This window comes from Zingiber officinale, chromosome 9B (assembly GCF_018446385.1).
Source record: "Zingiber officinale cultivar Zhangliang chromosome 9B, Zo_v1.1, whole genome shotgun sequence".
NCBI lineage: Eukaryota > Viridiplantae > Streptophyta > Magnoliopsida > Zingiberales > Zingiberaceae > Zingiber > Zingiber officinale.
In genome coordinates this window covers 27821678-27837995 of record NC_056003.1, presented here as the reverse complement: position 1 = coordinate 27837995, position 16318 = coordinate 27821678, and the positions used below count along the sequence as shown (strand labels likewise).

The window sequence follows — 16318 nt, the reverse complement described above, 5'->3', positions numbered from 1 at the left end:
GGTGTCTGCTAATGAATTATTAATTCCTTTGATATGTTCCCACTGAATTCGTAACCCTTTATTAAGAATAGTGTCAATAAATTTGAGTCATCGTTTAGTACTTAATCGTTTTCTTAAGCCCTTTGCTTGTTGACTATACTTTACTATTGCTTTACAATCTATACGGATAATAATTTCTTGTTTGTTGCATATAAATAGTTGAAAATCTTATAAATAATAAATAATGGCTAGAGTTTCATAATTAGTTAAGTTAAATGACCCTTTTCTTTATATTTGTAGAGGCATATCTACATAAGGGTTCAGAATCTTTGAGGTCATATTTGGAAGTTTAGCAAAATAAAATACTCCCCAACTAATTTTACAACCATCCATTTTGATAACTAAATAATCAGAATATAATAGTAAGGTTAAAATTGGAATAGTGGTGACTAAATCTTTAATTTGTTTAATGAGAGCTATATTTTGTTAGTTGAAATGTTTTTGTTCAGTTAAAGAAGTTTTATTATATAAGAGGTCACTAATTTTCCTAATGCCTTTTAGTATGGCGACTATAATTAAGAAGACCTAGGAAGACTCATAAAATTTTAGTATCTTCCATTTTATAAAAAAAGAGTAAGAATTTTAGAAAATATATGTGGTTGGAGAGCTATTTTACCTTGTCCAATTTTCGCTCCTAGAAAATTAATATGTGTAGTAGCTAATTGCATTTTGTTTTGAGAAATAATTAACCCATGTTGTTCAAATAGGTTGAAGATAAAATGTAGATGAGCAAAATGTTCAGACTTAGTTTTGGAGAAAACTAAGATGTCATCAATAAGTACGAGTAGATATAGAGATATTTTTATAAATGTCATCCATTTTTCTTTGGAAGATTTAGGGGGTAACTTTTAAACCAAAAGGTATTACAAGCCAATCAAAATGCCTTTTGAGGTAAAAAAGACAGTCCATTCTATGGATTTCGGGTGCATTTTTACTTGTCAGAATCCGGATTTCATATTAAACTTGGAGTACCATTTAGAATTTTGGATTTTATTCAGGGGTTGGTCTTTATCAAGGATTTTATATAGCTGTCTTCTTGACAGTTATCATTTAAATGTTTATAATTAAAAATCATCCGTGATTGACCACATTTCTCTTCAACTCCTTTATTAACTATAAAGACTGGACTTCTATGTTTAGACGTAGATCGTTGTATAACACATAAACTTAATAATTATTTGATATACATTGCACATTCTTCTGTTTCCCAATTTATATATCATAAATCTTAGGCTTTAATAGTGAGGGATGAGTTAATGATTCATAGTTTATAGTCTATTTTATCCCTATCCCAATATTTAGTAGGATTATGACAATAATTTTAAGTTTTTCAAGTCTAGATATAAAAAGTCTAAATCTAATTGGTGGGTATTTATTACCTAAAGTATTGTTGAGGAAATAATAAGTCATGTGGTATAGTCCAAGTTGGATGGAGAGGATTTGTAGAAGAGCTTGAATACCCAAGTAACTCTAATTTTCATGGTATTCTTGTAAAGCTAGGCACAAGTATGACCAACTGGGTTTCTTGTCGGGTCATAGGCTATTTAGCAGGTATGTTTAGTAGAATATTGATAGTAGTCTGGGGTTATAATATCATCGATAGAAGTCTTATTTGTATTTGAAGGATGGACAATAGACGAATAATTAGATACTATTGGAGATACTATAGGTGTGAAAAATAATTTGATTTATGAACTTTTTTACACGAGATAAATAGGCATACACCCGACGTTTGTGGATTCATCGCAAAGCTCATTTACCAACTACGTGCCATGGCGATGTCACTTATTATAAAGCTTCTTAGGGAGTGAGATTTTATCGTATAGAGAAACAATCAATAAATAGTTTGCACAAAAGATTTTAAATTCCTGACAAAAATCGATGTATAATTAATTGCCCAAAAATAAAGAGTGCGCCTAATTATTTGAATCAATTTATTTTTAAAAAGTCAAAAGATATTTTATTATATTTTATATAAATATTGTTATTATGATATTATTAAAGCATTCACAACCCATTGCAATTATAATATCAACCGTCTCATAAAAAAAAAAACATAGAATCAAATGTCATATATTTATTATAAACATATCTCTTTCACCTATATTACTTTAACATTAATATTCATTATTTATAAATCCTATAATTTACTCAATCATTTTAAAATTATATCATATTAAATAAATAAAATATATTTAAAATATTTAAATTATTATTATTATTTACTAACAATCTTACTTTTTAAAAGTAATTTAACTTTTTTTAAAAAATAATATACCAATTAAAAAAAAATTGAACATCCCTCTCTTTCCTATGATTGGGCATTAATTATAGAACTATGATATTTTAAAAAAAAATCTCAAAGATAGACACATAAATGATGAGACCCATCATTTCACTTTTATGAGTCTCATCATTTATGTGTCTATCCTTAAGAATTTTTCTTAAAATTTTTCTTTAAGAATATCATTTCTCATATAATACTCACTCACACTGAAAACAAATATTAAATGAACATTATAATATCGTATAATAGTCATAAAACTAGTCATAAGCTACTGCTACAACATAACAGTTAAACGACGACCCTTGCCTATAAATAAGTGAATTTCGTTGCACTGCCCAAAATAACCATTCTCCAAAGCCAATTAAATAATGCATTTGCGTAGAAGTCCTGTTTGAAGTTGCAAGTGATAGCAATTTCACTAAAATGATAGCAAAAGATAAAATCCACCACCCCAACGACCCCACACAATCGGCTCCACGACCATCTGTGAAAAAATAAATCGAAAAATTATAATTGACCAATACGGAGGATTTTTTCAACAATTTCACTAAAATGCTCCTAGTTTAATATACCATTTCATCACCCTTTTTTCCCTCGAGAAAGCTGCAGGAACAAACTCGCAAGCAACAACCATGAAAACAGCTAAAAAAATCCAAGTGCTAACCGATAAATCGAAGTGACGAGTAAATGATACGAGGAGCACCATGGAGACCACTGAGTTTCAGTGATGAAATAACTAAGTCGAGCCCGATCGAGAAACTAACCACACTATAAATTACAAATGTGAATCACTAGAACCCACTGAAGCCAACTAACGAGGAGTATGACTCATTCTCATCTGTTACTTTAGTGTTCTTTTCGCCGGCCTTGCTCAATTCCTTGTGTGTAGCCTCCTGACTAGGGCCAGATTTGAAACCAGTTATTTCATATAGTTGGAACCTCCCGTTTCGTGCTTCCTCCATGGCACCTTCCCAGCATGTTTCAGTGATGATTTCAAGTGCTTTCTCTATCTTATCCTCCGGCATAAGATTTTCATTCTGCAGGAGGACAAGATAGACCTGATCCGCAGCAGCCTTGCGTATCTGAAATTTGACAAAATCATACGCAACAAATACATGATCAATAGCGCTGAGCACTAAAAAAATGAATAAATCTATTAAACACAATGTTATATACATCACTACCTTTGGATAGCGGTGTGCAAGATAAAACAGAAGTTGATATAATGCTCGAGAATTGTTTGGTTCCACAACAGAAGCAATGTAGCCGAGTATGGATATGCCTGCCAATAGCTTAGCAAAGTCTTTTGATGCTCTCAACTCAACAGCAAGAGATTGCAGAATGCCACTAAAGAATTCCTGGGTATGGCCCTGTTCAATATTTGATATTTTAGTCTGTGGATAGGTTGGACAAACCTTCAAGGAATCTTTGTTTGAAATTAAAAAAAAATGAAAATTGGTCCATTCAAAGTTCTCTCATTTATCACCCTTTTTCAAGCCTATTGTTACTTATCTAGATTTAGTATTTTTTTTTTCCCCAAGGAATTTTTTGAAGAGGGAAATAAGTGTTTCGGGAGATACTGGACCGCAGAACCATTTATTCATGTTAAGTCATAAAAAGAGCAAATAAAAATACATCTCCCATTGTTGTTAACTGATTGAATCCAACAGTGAGGAAAGGATGACAAACATGAGATGCATAACTTTACCAAATTTCAACTCCATATGGAATTCAAGCAAATTAGACTATTTCCTGTGATTAGTTATGTTAAACTATTTGAAGCATGAGTAGATGCCTTTAGTAGCCTTAGATACTCAAAACCACACTTCTCAAATAGGCTAATAGTGATGTAGATTGCAGAATTAGATTGGTATTGACAAAGGTTAATTCGATCTTTCTTGAGGTATTGGTCGTCTCACAAACATTGAAACTAAGACCCATAATTCTCAAATCGGCTGACAGTGGTACAAATTACCCAAATTGGGTTGTATCAACACAGTTCGCAAATCAACTGGCAGTGATATAGATTGCCCAAATTGGATTGGTCTTGACGAAGGTTTAGGCTTAGTCTCGAGAAAGGTTGATTTGTTGAGAAATCAGTCATCAGTGAAGTTTAAAAATTAGAGATTTTAAAGAAATTTCCCAAAGATGTGTTATTGTCCACTAGAAAATAAATGAAATCAATTAAATTGATTGAGGATGAAAAATGATGAAATTGGTTGTGATTTGGTGAAATTAGGTTGAGTTTAGAAAATTTGACGAATCTAGCTTGCTTTCTAATGATCTCATCTTAAATTTTAGCTAATGTCATGAAAGGGGATGTGAATTTTTGTTGCTATCTTAAATTCTAGCTAGAAACTGTTAGCTTTGTCACGATTCAAGATTTATCATGAGATGAATGTTCAACCTAGTTGCTCACATCTACCATCTAGAGGACCTAACATCTCATCAAGATTGTCTTGGTCAATGACAATCGAGAGAACAATATCTCTATGATTCAACATTAGCCACAAAATGTCTACCTATATACAAGCTTGATTAGATGTGATTGAGATCCCCACTTAAACCATATATTGTTTTAAAATTTTATGACAATAAAAGTGATTCATTGATTATTCAAAAATAATATATTAAATTACCTAATAATATTTTTAAAATATGACGTTATCTACGTTACTAATTTGATACTACTAACCAAATAATAACAATAATAAAGAAAAATATTATTATTAATAAATGTGATATTACAAATATTTTGATAATATATATGTTTTATTACTATAATTTTATTGATACTATTTAATATTTATTTTATATATTAGATAATCCAATAATTAATGAAATACACTATACATTTTATTGTGAGAGATCATTGAAAGTGCCCTCTACCAAGTTAGTAAAGCTGTTGAAAGTTGTTGCTCTAGTCAAAAACTTTGAATCTGCATACCCGCAAAAGCTCGCTCCCATATATACAAATTTAATGTATTATGTAATAGGGGGTCTTAGCATTCAATCTTTCCATTTCCTCAAAAATAAAAATGTCATTTGTTATCTTATATCCGCATGTGTGAAACTATAAGATTTCGAATCCCACCATTCCTATGTGGGACATATAGATTTCCATTTGTCATTTAATCCCGATCAATTAATTTTGACAAACATGCTCAAAACTTCAAAAATCATGAACTTGGCATAGTAGCTATGAGATACTATCACAAAATTGCATAACTAAATATTCAACATCATAATGTGAGAATTATCTGTAGTAGGACCTACCTCCATATTCAAGAGAACTTTTTTGCTAAAGAGAATCTCAATGGTCTGCAGCAAAACAAATGAAGAAATAGAAGAGGGAAAAGGAAATCTGTTAGAACCACAACAATAAAAACAAACTGTCACAAGTCTATGGGACCAGGTAGACAAATATTATCTCATAATTGAATTGTATGTTAACTTATATCATGAGTAACACCCATATTGCCTCACACCCATGCACAAGTTTGACTTTGTGTCAGAAATGCAAAATCAATTAGACCTTTCACAGCAAATGAAAGAAATGTGCAAATTGGTATTCAACATTAATATTACTGGGTTTAAGAGGCAGAATATTGTTCTCCAATTTACATTAATAGGAAACTGTGGGCAAACAATTAATTTTCATTCGGAAGCAGGTTTCCTTACAATGTAATTAGCATTTATGCAAACCCCACAAATCCTATCTTCAGTACTAAAGCACAAAAAACATAGAGATACAAACCAAAAAATAAAATAATTAAAAATAATAAGTTCAGACAAAAATAGTTGAAAAGAATTCCAGTAGGAGTCCCTCCATAAACTAACACTGAAAATGGCCTACTTTCTTATTTATAAGTTCTGCTAGAAAGGAAGAGATATTGCAGCAGATCAAGTACATACTATTTAGAAAATAATTGTTCATCAGAAAAAATGAATGGTCAAGACAGCTAACAATCAAAATATGAAAAGTATAATGATGGGAGAGTTAATATTGATGAGAAATATGTCGTAAGCTCACCAGCCTAAGAAAAAATAATGTAGAGATAAAATTCATAATGCAAAAGTTTCATGTACCACACGAGCTATTAGTAGTTAGAGAGTCCAAACCTTGTTGTGCAGTACAAAAAAAACGATACTAAAAAAGCAGTATTCCATCAATGATTGTAAAGAAAGGCAGAAGATCCAATCTAACAACAGTATGTATAGGAAGTAAACAAGATAATCAAACAAAACAAGAATGTGGCAAGCTATGTACTCCAAGTTTGTAGATTCGACCTTGTGAACATGAATATAAATGTTAAGAGAAAGCATATGACAACAAAAATGTATATTGATGGTAAGACAGATTTAAAAGTTCTATGCATTGTTTTAAAATGTGTTTCATGTGGCCGCATGCAGTGCTTTACCAGACTGCATACGACCGCATATTCAAATGCAGTCACAGATTACCTCAATCAATTAAATCAGCTGGAAAAAACTATTTTTAATGCATAGAGAGATAGCACCAGACTGTGTACGACAGCATATTCACATGCAGTCATAGATTACCTCAATCAATTAAGTCACCTGGAAAAAACTATTTTTAATGCATAGAGAGATAGATTAGTTGAGAGGAAATGACCTATCTAGTTTAGGTCTAATTTTGTTCAAAAATTAAATCAAGAATATGAGAAGGGAAGACATAGTTGACTGAGAATAGAAGTGTGAATAAATGTGATAAGTCTAAAAGAACAGTTATTTAATAATTTAGATTTAAAAGGAGTTTGCATAAGCACTATATATTCGTATACTGGTAATTATTAGAAATGTTCATACCATTTGCATGTGAACACATTTGCATAGAGAGTTAATCTTTCCATGCGACCACATTGCATTATTCAAAGGCCAACTTCATGTTGGAACCCCAAGATTATTTTTGGTATGATCAACCAAGTTAGGTTAGGTCATGTTATGTTCTGATCCCTGTGTCTAAGTGTATAGGAGCTTAGAAGCACAGGAAATCGAGCGGAAGACGCGGTTAGCGAGAAGAACGGCATAGGAGAGAGCTGACGGACTCGGTGCGTCCGAGGGACGAGATGCTGCGGAAGAGTACACCAGTGGACGAGAAGGACGTGCGCAACATCTGAGGGACGAAAAGCCGGGGAGGAAGGCTGCTCGAGGAGAAGACCGAAATTGGGTTCGGGTGAACTTTATTTCGATTGGCCGAAATCACCCAAGCGGAAGAACGAGAGGAAGATAAAAAGAAGCTGAAGCCTTCTACTGGAAGGCGCCTTCACTGTGTATGGAAGGCGCCTTCAAGCCTTCATGGAAGGTGCCTTCCTTACCCATGGAAGGCGCCTTCAACTCATCACGGAAGGCGCCTTTCATGGCTATGGAAGGCGCCTTCGACCAGACAATTCTGGCCGTTGCGGAAAAGGATAAAGTTTTATCCTTGGCCTCGCTGAAGGCGCTTCCCAGCCCTATGGAAGATGCCTTCAGCCTGAGGATAAGATTTTCCAGGACTATAAAAAGACCCCTGGACCTAGGAAAGAGGTAACAACTTGTGTATTCACTTTCCTAGTCTTTTCTGAGCTGTCATTATGTGTAAAAGACTTCTCCGCCTTCAGTGAAAGAGATTCTTAGTGAGCTTTCTACTGCCTTAGATTAACAACCATCTAGGTTGTAAACAAATAATTCTTGGCCTTTTACTGATTTTATTTAAGTTGTTATTTCTGTTTAATTTTATTTGCTATTGCTGTGGACCTGAGTTGAAAGATCGAGAAAAGTTTATTTTAGTGTTTCAGGCAACTCAACCCTCTCCAGCTGGCCGACCAGGTCCAACAAGTGGTATCAGAGCCAGGACGCTTCAGGAGGACTAATCGCCGAACAAAGCACACGAGATGGTCGGACCAAGCATCTACCCACCAAAGTTCGAGGGGGAGTTCGCAAGCTGGAAAAAGAGAATGGAGGTATTTTTCAAGACAGACTTCGATTTATTATTAATAATGGAATTTAGTTTTGAAGCACCCAAGGGCAAGGAAAAGTTTCAATGAACGAAGAAGGAACAAGCCGACTTCATGGCAAACGACAAAGCAGATGTTCATCTGCTGAGCGTTTTACCGTCACAAGAAGTCAACCGGATCGGAGTCTACGAGTTCGCAAAAGAACTCTGGGAGAAATTCCTGGAACTACATGAAGGAACCTTGGAGGTAAAACTTGCGAGACGGGACTTACTTCGCAACCAGCTCACCAACCTTCGATTTGAAGAAGACGAAACCATTTCATGCCTTCACTTGAGGATTAAGGAGCTCATCACTAGACTTTCAAATCTTGGAGAAAAGGTAAGCAACCGAGATTCGCTAAGGTACACTCTTAATGCATTCCCTAGAAATACAAAATGAGCATCATTAGTAGATGCCTACTATATCTCTAAAGATTTAGAATCTGTTACCTTAGAAGAGTTATTTTCAACTTTTGAAGTCCATGAATCGAGATGTGCAGATACAAAGAAGGAGCCGAAGCATGACATTGCCCTTAAGGCAAAGATGGACGAACAAGATTCAGAGTCCTCTCTCGACGACGACGAAACGGTAATGATGGTAAGACGTTTTAAAAAATTACTTAAATCTAGAAAATCTAACCATCCGCGGGGTAGAAAGAGAAAAACAATTAGATGTTACCACTACAATAAAGAAGGGTACGTTAAAGACAACTACCCTAAGTTAAAGATCAACGGGAAGGTCAAAGGTAAGAACAAGAAGTTCGTCCAAAAGAACAAATACAAGACCCTAAAGGCGACGTGGGACGAAACGTCGTCCGAATCAGAGGTCGAAGTATTTCCCGGGCTTGCGTTGATGGCAAGTCATCAAGAAGACGAACACGAAGAAAGCTCGTCCGAAATGAGCATCAAGAGCATCGATGAAGGGGGAGCGTCAACAGAAGAAAGCAGCAGTTCAGGAGGAGCTACGAACAACGAGATCGACAAGTAAGTTAGGTACAATCTCTTTCACCTGATAAGTTGTTTAAATGTGTTAAATTACTAACTAAAGACTGTTGCAAACTTCAAAAAGAAAACAAAGAATTAAAACTAATTTTAGTCAAATCTTGTCTATTAGAACACAACAACAACAACAACCAAGCCTTTTCCCACTAGATGGGGTCGGCTGTATGAATCCTTTTACGCCATTAAGCTCTATCTCCTATTATATCATCATCTATATTTAAATAAATTTTATCTTGTTTTATTGTTGCTAACCAAGTCTTTTTTGGTCTTCCTCTTCCTCATTTGATATGCGTGTTTATCATAGTTTCACATCGCCTAACTGGAGCATTTATTGGTCGTCTAAGTACATGTTCGTACCATCTTAAACGTGTCTCTCGGAGTTTGCCCTCAATAGATGCAACTCCGACTTTCTCTCTAATGCTCTCATTCCTTATTTTGTCCATCTTCGTATGTCCACACATCCATCTTAACATCCTCATCTCTGCAACTCTCATCTTATGCTCATGTGCTCGAGTCATAGCCCAACATTTAATAGCGATTTCATAGAACTTACCTTTAAGTTTAAGAGGTACTTTACAGTCACATAAAACACCCGACGCTCCCCTCCATTTCACCCATCCTGCTTGTATTCTATGTAAGACGTCTCTCTCAATCCCTCCATCATTTTGTAAAAATGATCCTAAATATTTAAATCTCTCGGTTCCGGATAACTCGCCCTCTCCTATCTTAACGATTGTTTCATTACTTATAATATTGCTAAACTTAAATTCCATATATTTTGTCTTTAATCTACTAAGCTTAAAACTTTTCCCTTCTAGTGTTTCCCTCCAAGATTCTAGCTTAGCATTTACTCCTTCACGTGTCTCATCTACCAAAATAATATCATCTACAAACAACATGCACCACGGTACTGTGTCTTGAATGTGCGCAGTAAGTTCGTCCATAATTAGTGTAAAAAGATAGGGACTTAGGGCTGATCCTTGATGTAACCCTATCTTTATTGGAAATGCTTCAGTTACTCCGCCTGAAGTCTTTACTCTGGTCGTTACATCCTCATACATATCCTTAATTAGTTCAATATATGTTACGCTAACACCTCTCTTTTCTAAAATTCTCCATATAATTTCTCTCGAGACTCTATCATAAGCTTTTTCTAAGTCAATAAATACCATGTGTAGATCTTGTTTTTGCTCCCGATATTTTTCAATTAATTGTCTAAGGAGATGTATAGCTTCTATTGTCGACCTTCCAGGCATGAACCCAAATTGATTTTCTGTGGTCTCCTTCCTTAATCTTTTTTCTATTACTTTTTCCCAAAGTTTCATAGTATGACTCATTAGTTTAATACCCCTATAGTTTGCACAATTTTGCATGTCTCCCTTGTTCTTATATAAGGGAATTAGAGTACTTATCCTCAATTGATTAGACATTCTTTTCGTTTTCAATATCATGTTAAATAATTTTGTAAGTCATTCACACTTCCATACCTCTATCGGAATATCATCTGGTCCAACGGCTTTTCCATTATGCATCTCATTTAAAGTTTGTTTTACTTCTGAAGTTTGAATTCTACGATAAAAATTAAAATTTCTATGCTCATTTGACCTAATTAAATTACCTAAGTTAAGTTGATCACCTAAACCTTCATTAAAAAGTTGATGAAAATACCTCTTCCACCGCTCTTTTATTTCTCCATTATTTACTAATACCTTATTACATTCATCTTTAATACATTTTATTTGACTAAGATCTCTTGTTTTCCTTTCTCTCACTTTAGCTATTCTATAAATGTCTCTTTCCCCTTCTTTTGTATCTAATTTTTTATATAACCGTTCAAAAGTTTCATTTTTTGCTTCACTCACTACTTTCTTAATTTTTTTCTTGGCTATTGTATATTTTTTTAAGTTTTCCTCGTTTTTACAAATATATAATTCCTTATAAGCTATTCATTTTTCCTTCACTTTCTCTTGTACTTTCTCATTCCACCACCAAGATTCTTTACTTAGTGGTGCATGTCCCTTTGACTCACCGAGTACACTCTTAGCTACTATTTTCAACTTTGATACCATCTTATCCCATGTTGTATTAGAGTCATCGTATATTTCACCTAATGCTTGTACTTCTACCTTCTCCTTAAATATATTTTGTTTCCCATCCTTTAACTTCCACCACTTAATTCTAGGAATTGTATATATTTTCTTTCTATTGATACTATGTTTGAGGCGTATATCCAACACTACTACCCTATGTTGGGTAGTTAAGCTTTCTTCAGGGATGACTTTGCAATCTTTACAAATCTTTCTATCCTTCTTCCTAACCATAAGAAAGTCAATTTGCGATTTATTATTCCCACTTTTGAATGTGACTAAGTGTTCTTCTCTTTTCTTAAAAAACGTATTAGCTAATATAAGGTCATATGCTATCGCAAAATCTAATATAGTTTTCCCTTCCTCATTCCTTGTTCCAAACCCATAACTCCCATGTACTCTCTCATATTCTTCATTTTTCACTCCGACATGCGAATTTAGATCACCTCCTATTAAAATCATTTCATTTGGTGGAATATTTTGTAATATTTCATCTAAGTCCTCCCAAAACCTTGATTTGGTAGCTTCATCTAATCCTACTTGTGGTGCATATACGCTAATTATGTTCATAGTTTCTTTCGCCACTATTATCTTAAGGACTATAATTCTATCATCTTTTCTAACTACTGCTACAACTTCATCCTTTAACAAATTATCTACAATAATACCCACTCCATTTCTTGCTTTACTCTTTCCAGTGTACCATAACTTAAAACCCGAGTTCTCTATCATCTTTGCCTTCTCGTCTATCCATTTTGTCTCTTGTACACACAAAATGCTAATTTTTCTCCTGATCATCATATCTACTACCTCCATTGATTTAGCAGTGAGAGTTCCTATATTCCATGTTCCAAATCTTAGATTATTAGTTTTCCTATCATATTTGTTCTTATCTAACCTATGGTGTGAGAACTTTTAACTATTTAACACTACACCCAAATTCTCATGGAGACGTAGCGGTCCTTGCTAAGACGTTACAGTCGGACCCTATAACGCGAACTCTTGCATATTTATCACTACACCCGAGTTCTGGAGATGTAGCGGTCCTTGCTGAGACGTTACAGTCGGACCCTGCAACGCGTTCCTTCTAGGGAACAACCTAGCATTAGCACAATAGTTTAATGGATTCATTCATTGAATATTTGCCATAGTTTGACGTTGACTGACAACCTAACGCAATCTAGCATTAGCCAAATCTTGTCTGTTAGAAGATTTTGAAAAATTAAAATTGGAAATCGATAAATTAAAGACACAAGTAGAAAACTTGAAAAACCATACATGTTCAATTATTCAAACTCAGAATTTTAAAAGGCTAAGCTGATATCTTAAATTTCACAGGGGTCAAATTAGAAAAGTTCCAAAAAGTTACGTACCCCCAAAATTCTTGATTAATCATGTAGGAAGGAACCTATATTGGGTTCCAAAAACTTGTATAAATTAAAAGTAAAATTGGACTTAGGGCTTTCAGATAGAACATTAAATATTTAAATTCTTTAAGAGACTTTGTCTAGAAGTGGTTGATGATCCAATAACCAAGAAGGCCTACTGTCTTGCCACAGCCTGGAAGCCAATTACTGAATTGAATATTTAATTGACAAACTGATAAGCATGAAATAATTAATTAAATTAATGCTTTCAATAGTTGTCAATGGTTTAACATTTATTGTTTTTTCTTCTTGACTTGCAAATTTCACTTAAAATTTTTTTTTCTCTTGCAAATTTTACTTAGAATTTTTTTTTCTTTACCCTTAGATTTTTTTTACCCCAATTTTTTATGTGATCAAAGGAGGAGAAGGGAAGGTTAAGTCTAGGGGGAGGTAGTAGTTAAATTTAAATTTAAAAATCTTTTTACACTTTATTGCATGTTCTTTACTTGGTATTGCAATTTTATTATCTCTACTTGATGGTTGATTTACCCTAACTTAACTTGGGTTGCTCACATCAAAAAAGGGGGAGATTGTTGGAACCCCAAGGTTAATTTTGGTATGATCAACCAAGATAGGTTAGGTCCTGTTATGTTCTGATCCCTGTGTCTAAGTGTGCAGGAGCTCAGGAGCACAGGAAGTCGAGCGGAAGATGCGACTAGCGAGAAGGACGGCACGGGAGAGAGCCGACGGACTCGATGCGTCCGAGGGACGAGATGCTGCGGAAGAGTACACCGGTGGACGAGAAGGACGTGTGCGACGTCCGAGGGACAAGAAATCGGGGAGGAAGGCTGCTCGAGGAGAAGGCCAAAATTGGTTCGGGTGAGCCTTATTTCGGTTGGCTGAAATCACCCAAGCGGAAGAGCAAGAGGAAGAGAAAAAAAAGCTGACTGGAAGGCGCCTTCACTGTGCATGGAAGGCGCCTTCAAGCCTTCATGGAAGGCGCCTTCCTTACGCATGGAAGCCGCTCTATGAAAGGCGCCTTCGACTAGACAATTCTGGCCGTTGCGGAAAAGGATAAAGTTTTATCCTTAGCCTGGTTGGAGGCACCTCCCAACCCTATGGAAGGCGCCTTCAGCTTGCAGATAAGATTTTTTAGGGGTTATAAAAAGATCCCTAAACCTAGGAAAGAGGTAACAACTTGTGTATTCACTTTCCTAATCTTTTCTGAGCTCTCATTGTGTGCAAAAGGCTTCTCCGCCTTCAGTGAAGGAGATTCTTAATGAGCTTTCTACTGCCTTGGATTAACAATCATCTAGGTTATAAGCAAGTAATTCTTGGCCTTTTACTAATTTTATTTAAGTTGTTATTTCTGTTTAATTTTATTTGCTATTGCTGCGGACCTGAGTTGAAAGATCGAGAAAAGTTTATTTTAGTGTTTCAAGCAACTCAACCCTCTCCAGTCGGCCGACCCGGTCCAACACTTCAGACTGCTTACTTTAAAGGCCATAGTTCTATGCAAATAATTGGCATCTTATGCTATATATTTCCATACCTTTAAAGTTGGTGTAATAACCCTGTCACATTTCTGATATTGTTGCAAAATCCAAAGAAAACCAGTACTCAACAAATACTCTCTGAGATTTCGCTCTTCATTTTTATCAGATTCTGACACCAGGAGATAATCCAGCAAAGCTGTCACGGAGGTTTTACTCAAAGACTCCTGCAATCCACCAACAGAGATTACCAAACCAGAAAGCACAGATCTGCTATAGCTGTTGATTTGTAGAAGTTGCACCAAGCGTGGAAAAGAAACAGATGGGACCTGATAGAATAAAAAATATATGTAAGAATTATTGGCTCGTATAGAATAGAAGAAATCAACAGAAATTCATAAAAGAAGATAATTTAAAACTACCAAAGTGCCCATCTAAATACCAAAGGTATACAAGAATATTATAGAGACAAAATCATGAAATACAATCACAAAGAGCTTTGGTTGCTGATAGTTTTACTAATGATGTGCCCTGTAGCGCACAATGGCCGGAAAGATTCATTCAGCAAACCCAGATAAACTAAAACTTATGTTTCTGTTGCTTACATTGTGATTGCAAGAATATGAAAGGATAAATTTTGTAAAAGTTCAGACAAGATTGACTTTTTCTAACTTTGAGGAAAAATAAATGAAAAATGACAGGAATTATTTCATATGAAAAAAATGACAGAAAACAAATGATTAGGTAGCTGCTTTCCAGCCATTAGTTACCAGTACAATACACAAGAAAACTGTTTGTCCTAACAGTTTGGTGTTGTCTTTGTGAATTTAATAGTACGTTAGTAACCATTGAGCAGCATGCATTCAAGATATTGCTTACTGTGATTGATAAGAAAATTATAATTCAGAAGGATTCATCCATCAAGTAATGAAAAATAGCAGAACTAAAATAATTCATTATACTAACAAAGCTTAGATGATCAAATAATTGATTGGAAACACCAAGGAATTTTGATGATGTCCAAGCATGGAAATTATCAACAAAACACTTACACTCCACTTCAGTTCTGGATCATTAGGAATAAATTGTTCTAGTGTTTCCCTATCTGATACAAATGGAACAAAATACTTTTGGTTGTGGAGAATCCTCTGCAAAGTCTTGGCAGCTATATCTCTTATTTTATCTATTTTCTCAACAGCTTGTTTTGCTATGCCGCCAACTAAGTTTGTAGTAATTTCTGGGCCAACAAGCCTGGAGCTAAGATTAGTTGTTTGGCCGTCAGAATGGTATGCCTCACTGTGGTGCTCAAGAGATTTTCTAGATTCAATACTATCGCTCTTACATAGGATGTACATGCACCTCTCAAGAGCATCCATAGCAGCTTCGCGCACCCAGGAGCCCACATCACCTCTATTATCAACAGCATAGTCATCAAGGGCTTGAAACAGAGTTTGCATCACATCGTTTCTGATAAATAAATACAAAGAGGACAATTCTTGTCCAAAGTCATCAGTGGAAGAATTTGTCAGCATTTCACAGACTGCAATTAATCCATGGACAGCATTTACACGTGCTTCAGCATCTGGATCATCTGGTTTATGCTGCATACAAAGGCATCTGATGAATGACTGATACTGCTGAAAAGTTTCCTCTAAATAGCTGACATAATACCTGAATGGTACAGGAGCTGCAAAGCTTTGTTCCAACAGATCTCCATTTATGTACTAAGAATTCATAAGGTAAGATGCCAAGGGCCAGTGCTGCACCTCTTCTTGCAGCCACATTTGGATCATCTAGGAGTTCCAGGTACTTTAAAGTTACCTCATTAGCAGTTTTATCGCCCAACATAACAAGATAAGCAGGGATGAAATGCTTTAATGCATTAACAGCAGATAACTGGACGGGCAATTTTATCCATTAGAGTTCATATGACTGCAACAACAACTAATTGGCATGCAATAAACATATCCATACATAACAAGTTATATTGCAGTATTATTAGAGAATTCAGGAAAGGACAGAGAAGTTCCGATTTAAAGAAATTTTAC

General features: G+C 34.9%; 1 protein-coding gene across 9 annotated transcripts in view; it reads right to left on the bottom strand.

Moving 5' to 3' along the window:
- Window positions 1-2811: 2811 nt before the first annotated feature.
- Window positions 2812-16318, bottom strand: part of LOC122022643 (tubulin-folding cofactor D-like) — a 32126-nt gene continuing 18619 nt past the window's right edge. For 8 of the 9 annotated variants that reach the window (XM_042580684.1, XM_042580685.1, XM_042580683.1 and 5 more), the window contains 6 exons: window positions 15942-16166; window positions 15323-15871; window positions 14330-14599; window positions 5603-5647; window positions 3511-3696; window positions 2970-3408 (listed from right to left, as the gene is read on the bottom strand). In XM_042580684.1, coding sequence (XP_042436618.1) covers window positions 3118-3408; window positions 3511-3696; window positions 5603-5647; window positions 14330-14599; window positions 15323-15871; window positions 15942-16166 — 1566 coding nt within the window. In that variant the 3' untranslated portion in view covers window positions 2970-3117. Of the gene's footprint in view, window positions 3409-3510; window positions 3697-5602; window positions 5648-14329; window positions 14600-15322; window positions 15872-15941; window positions 16167-16318 lie in introns of all 9 variants that reach the window. The other variant, XM_042580682.1, reaches the window with a different exon arrangement.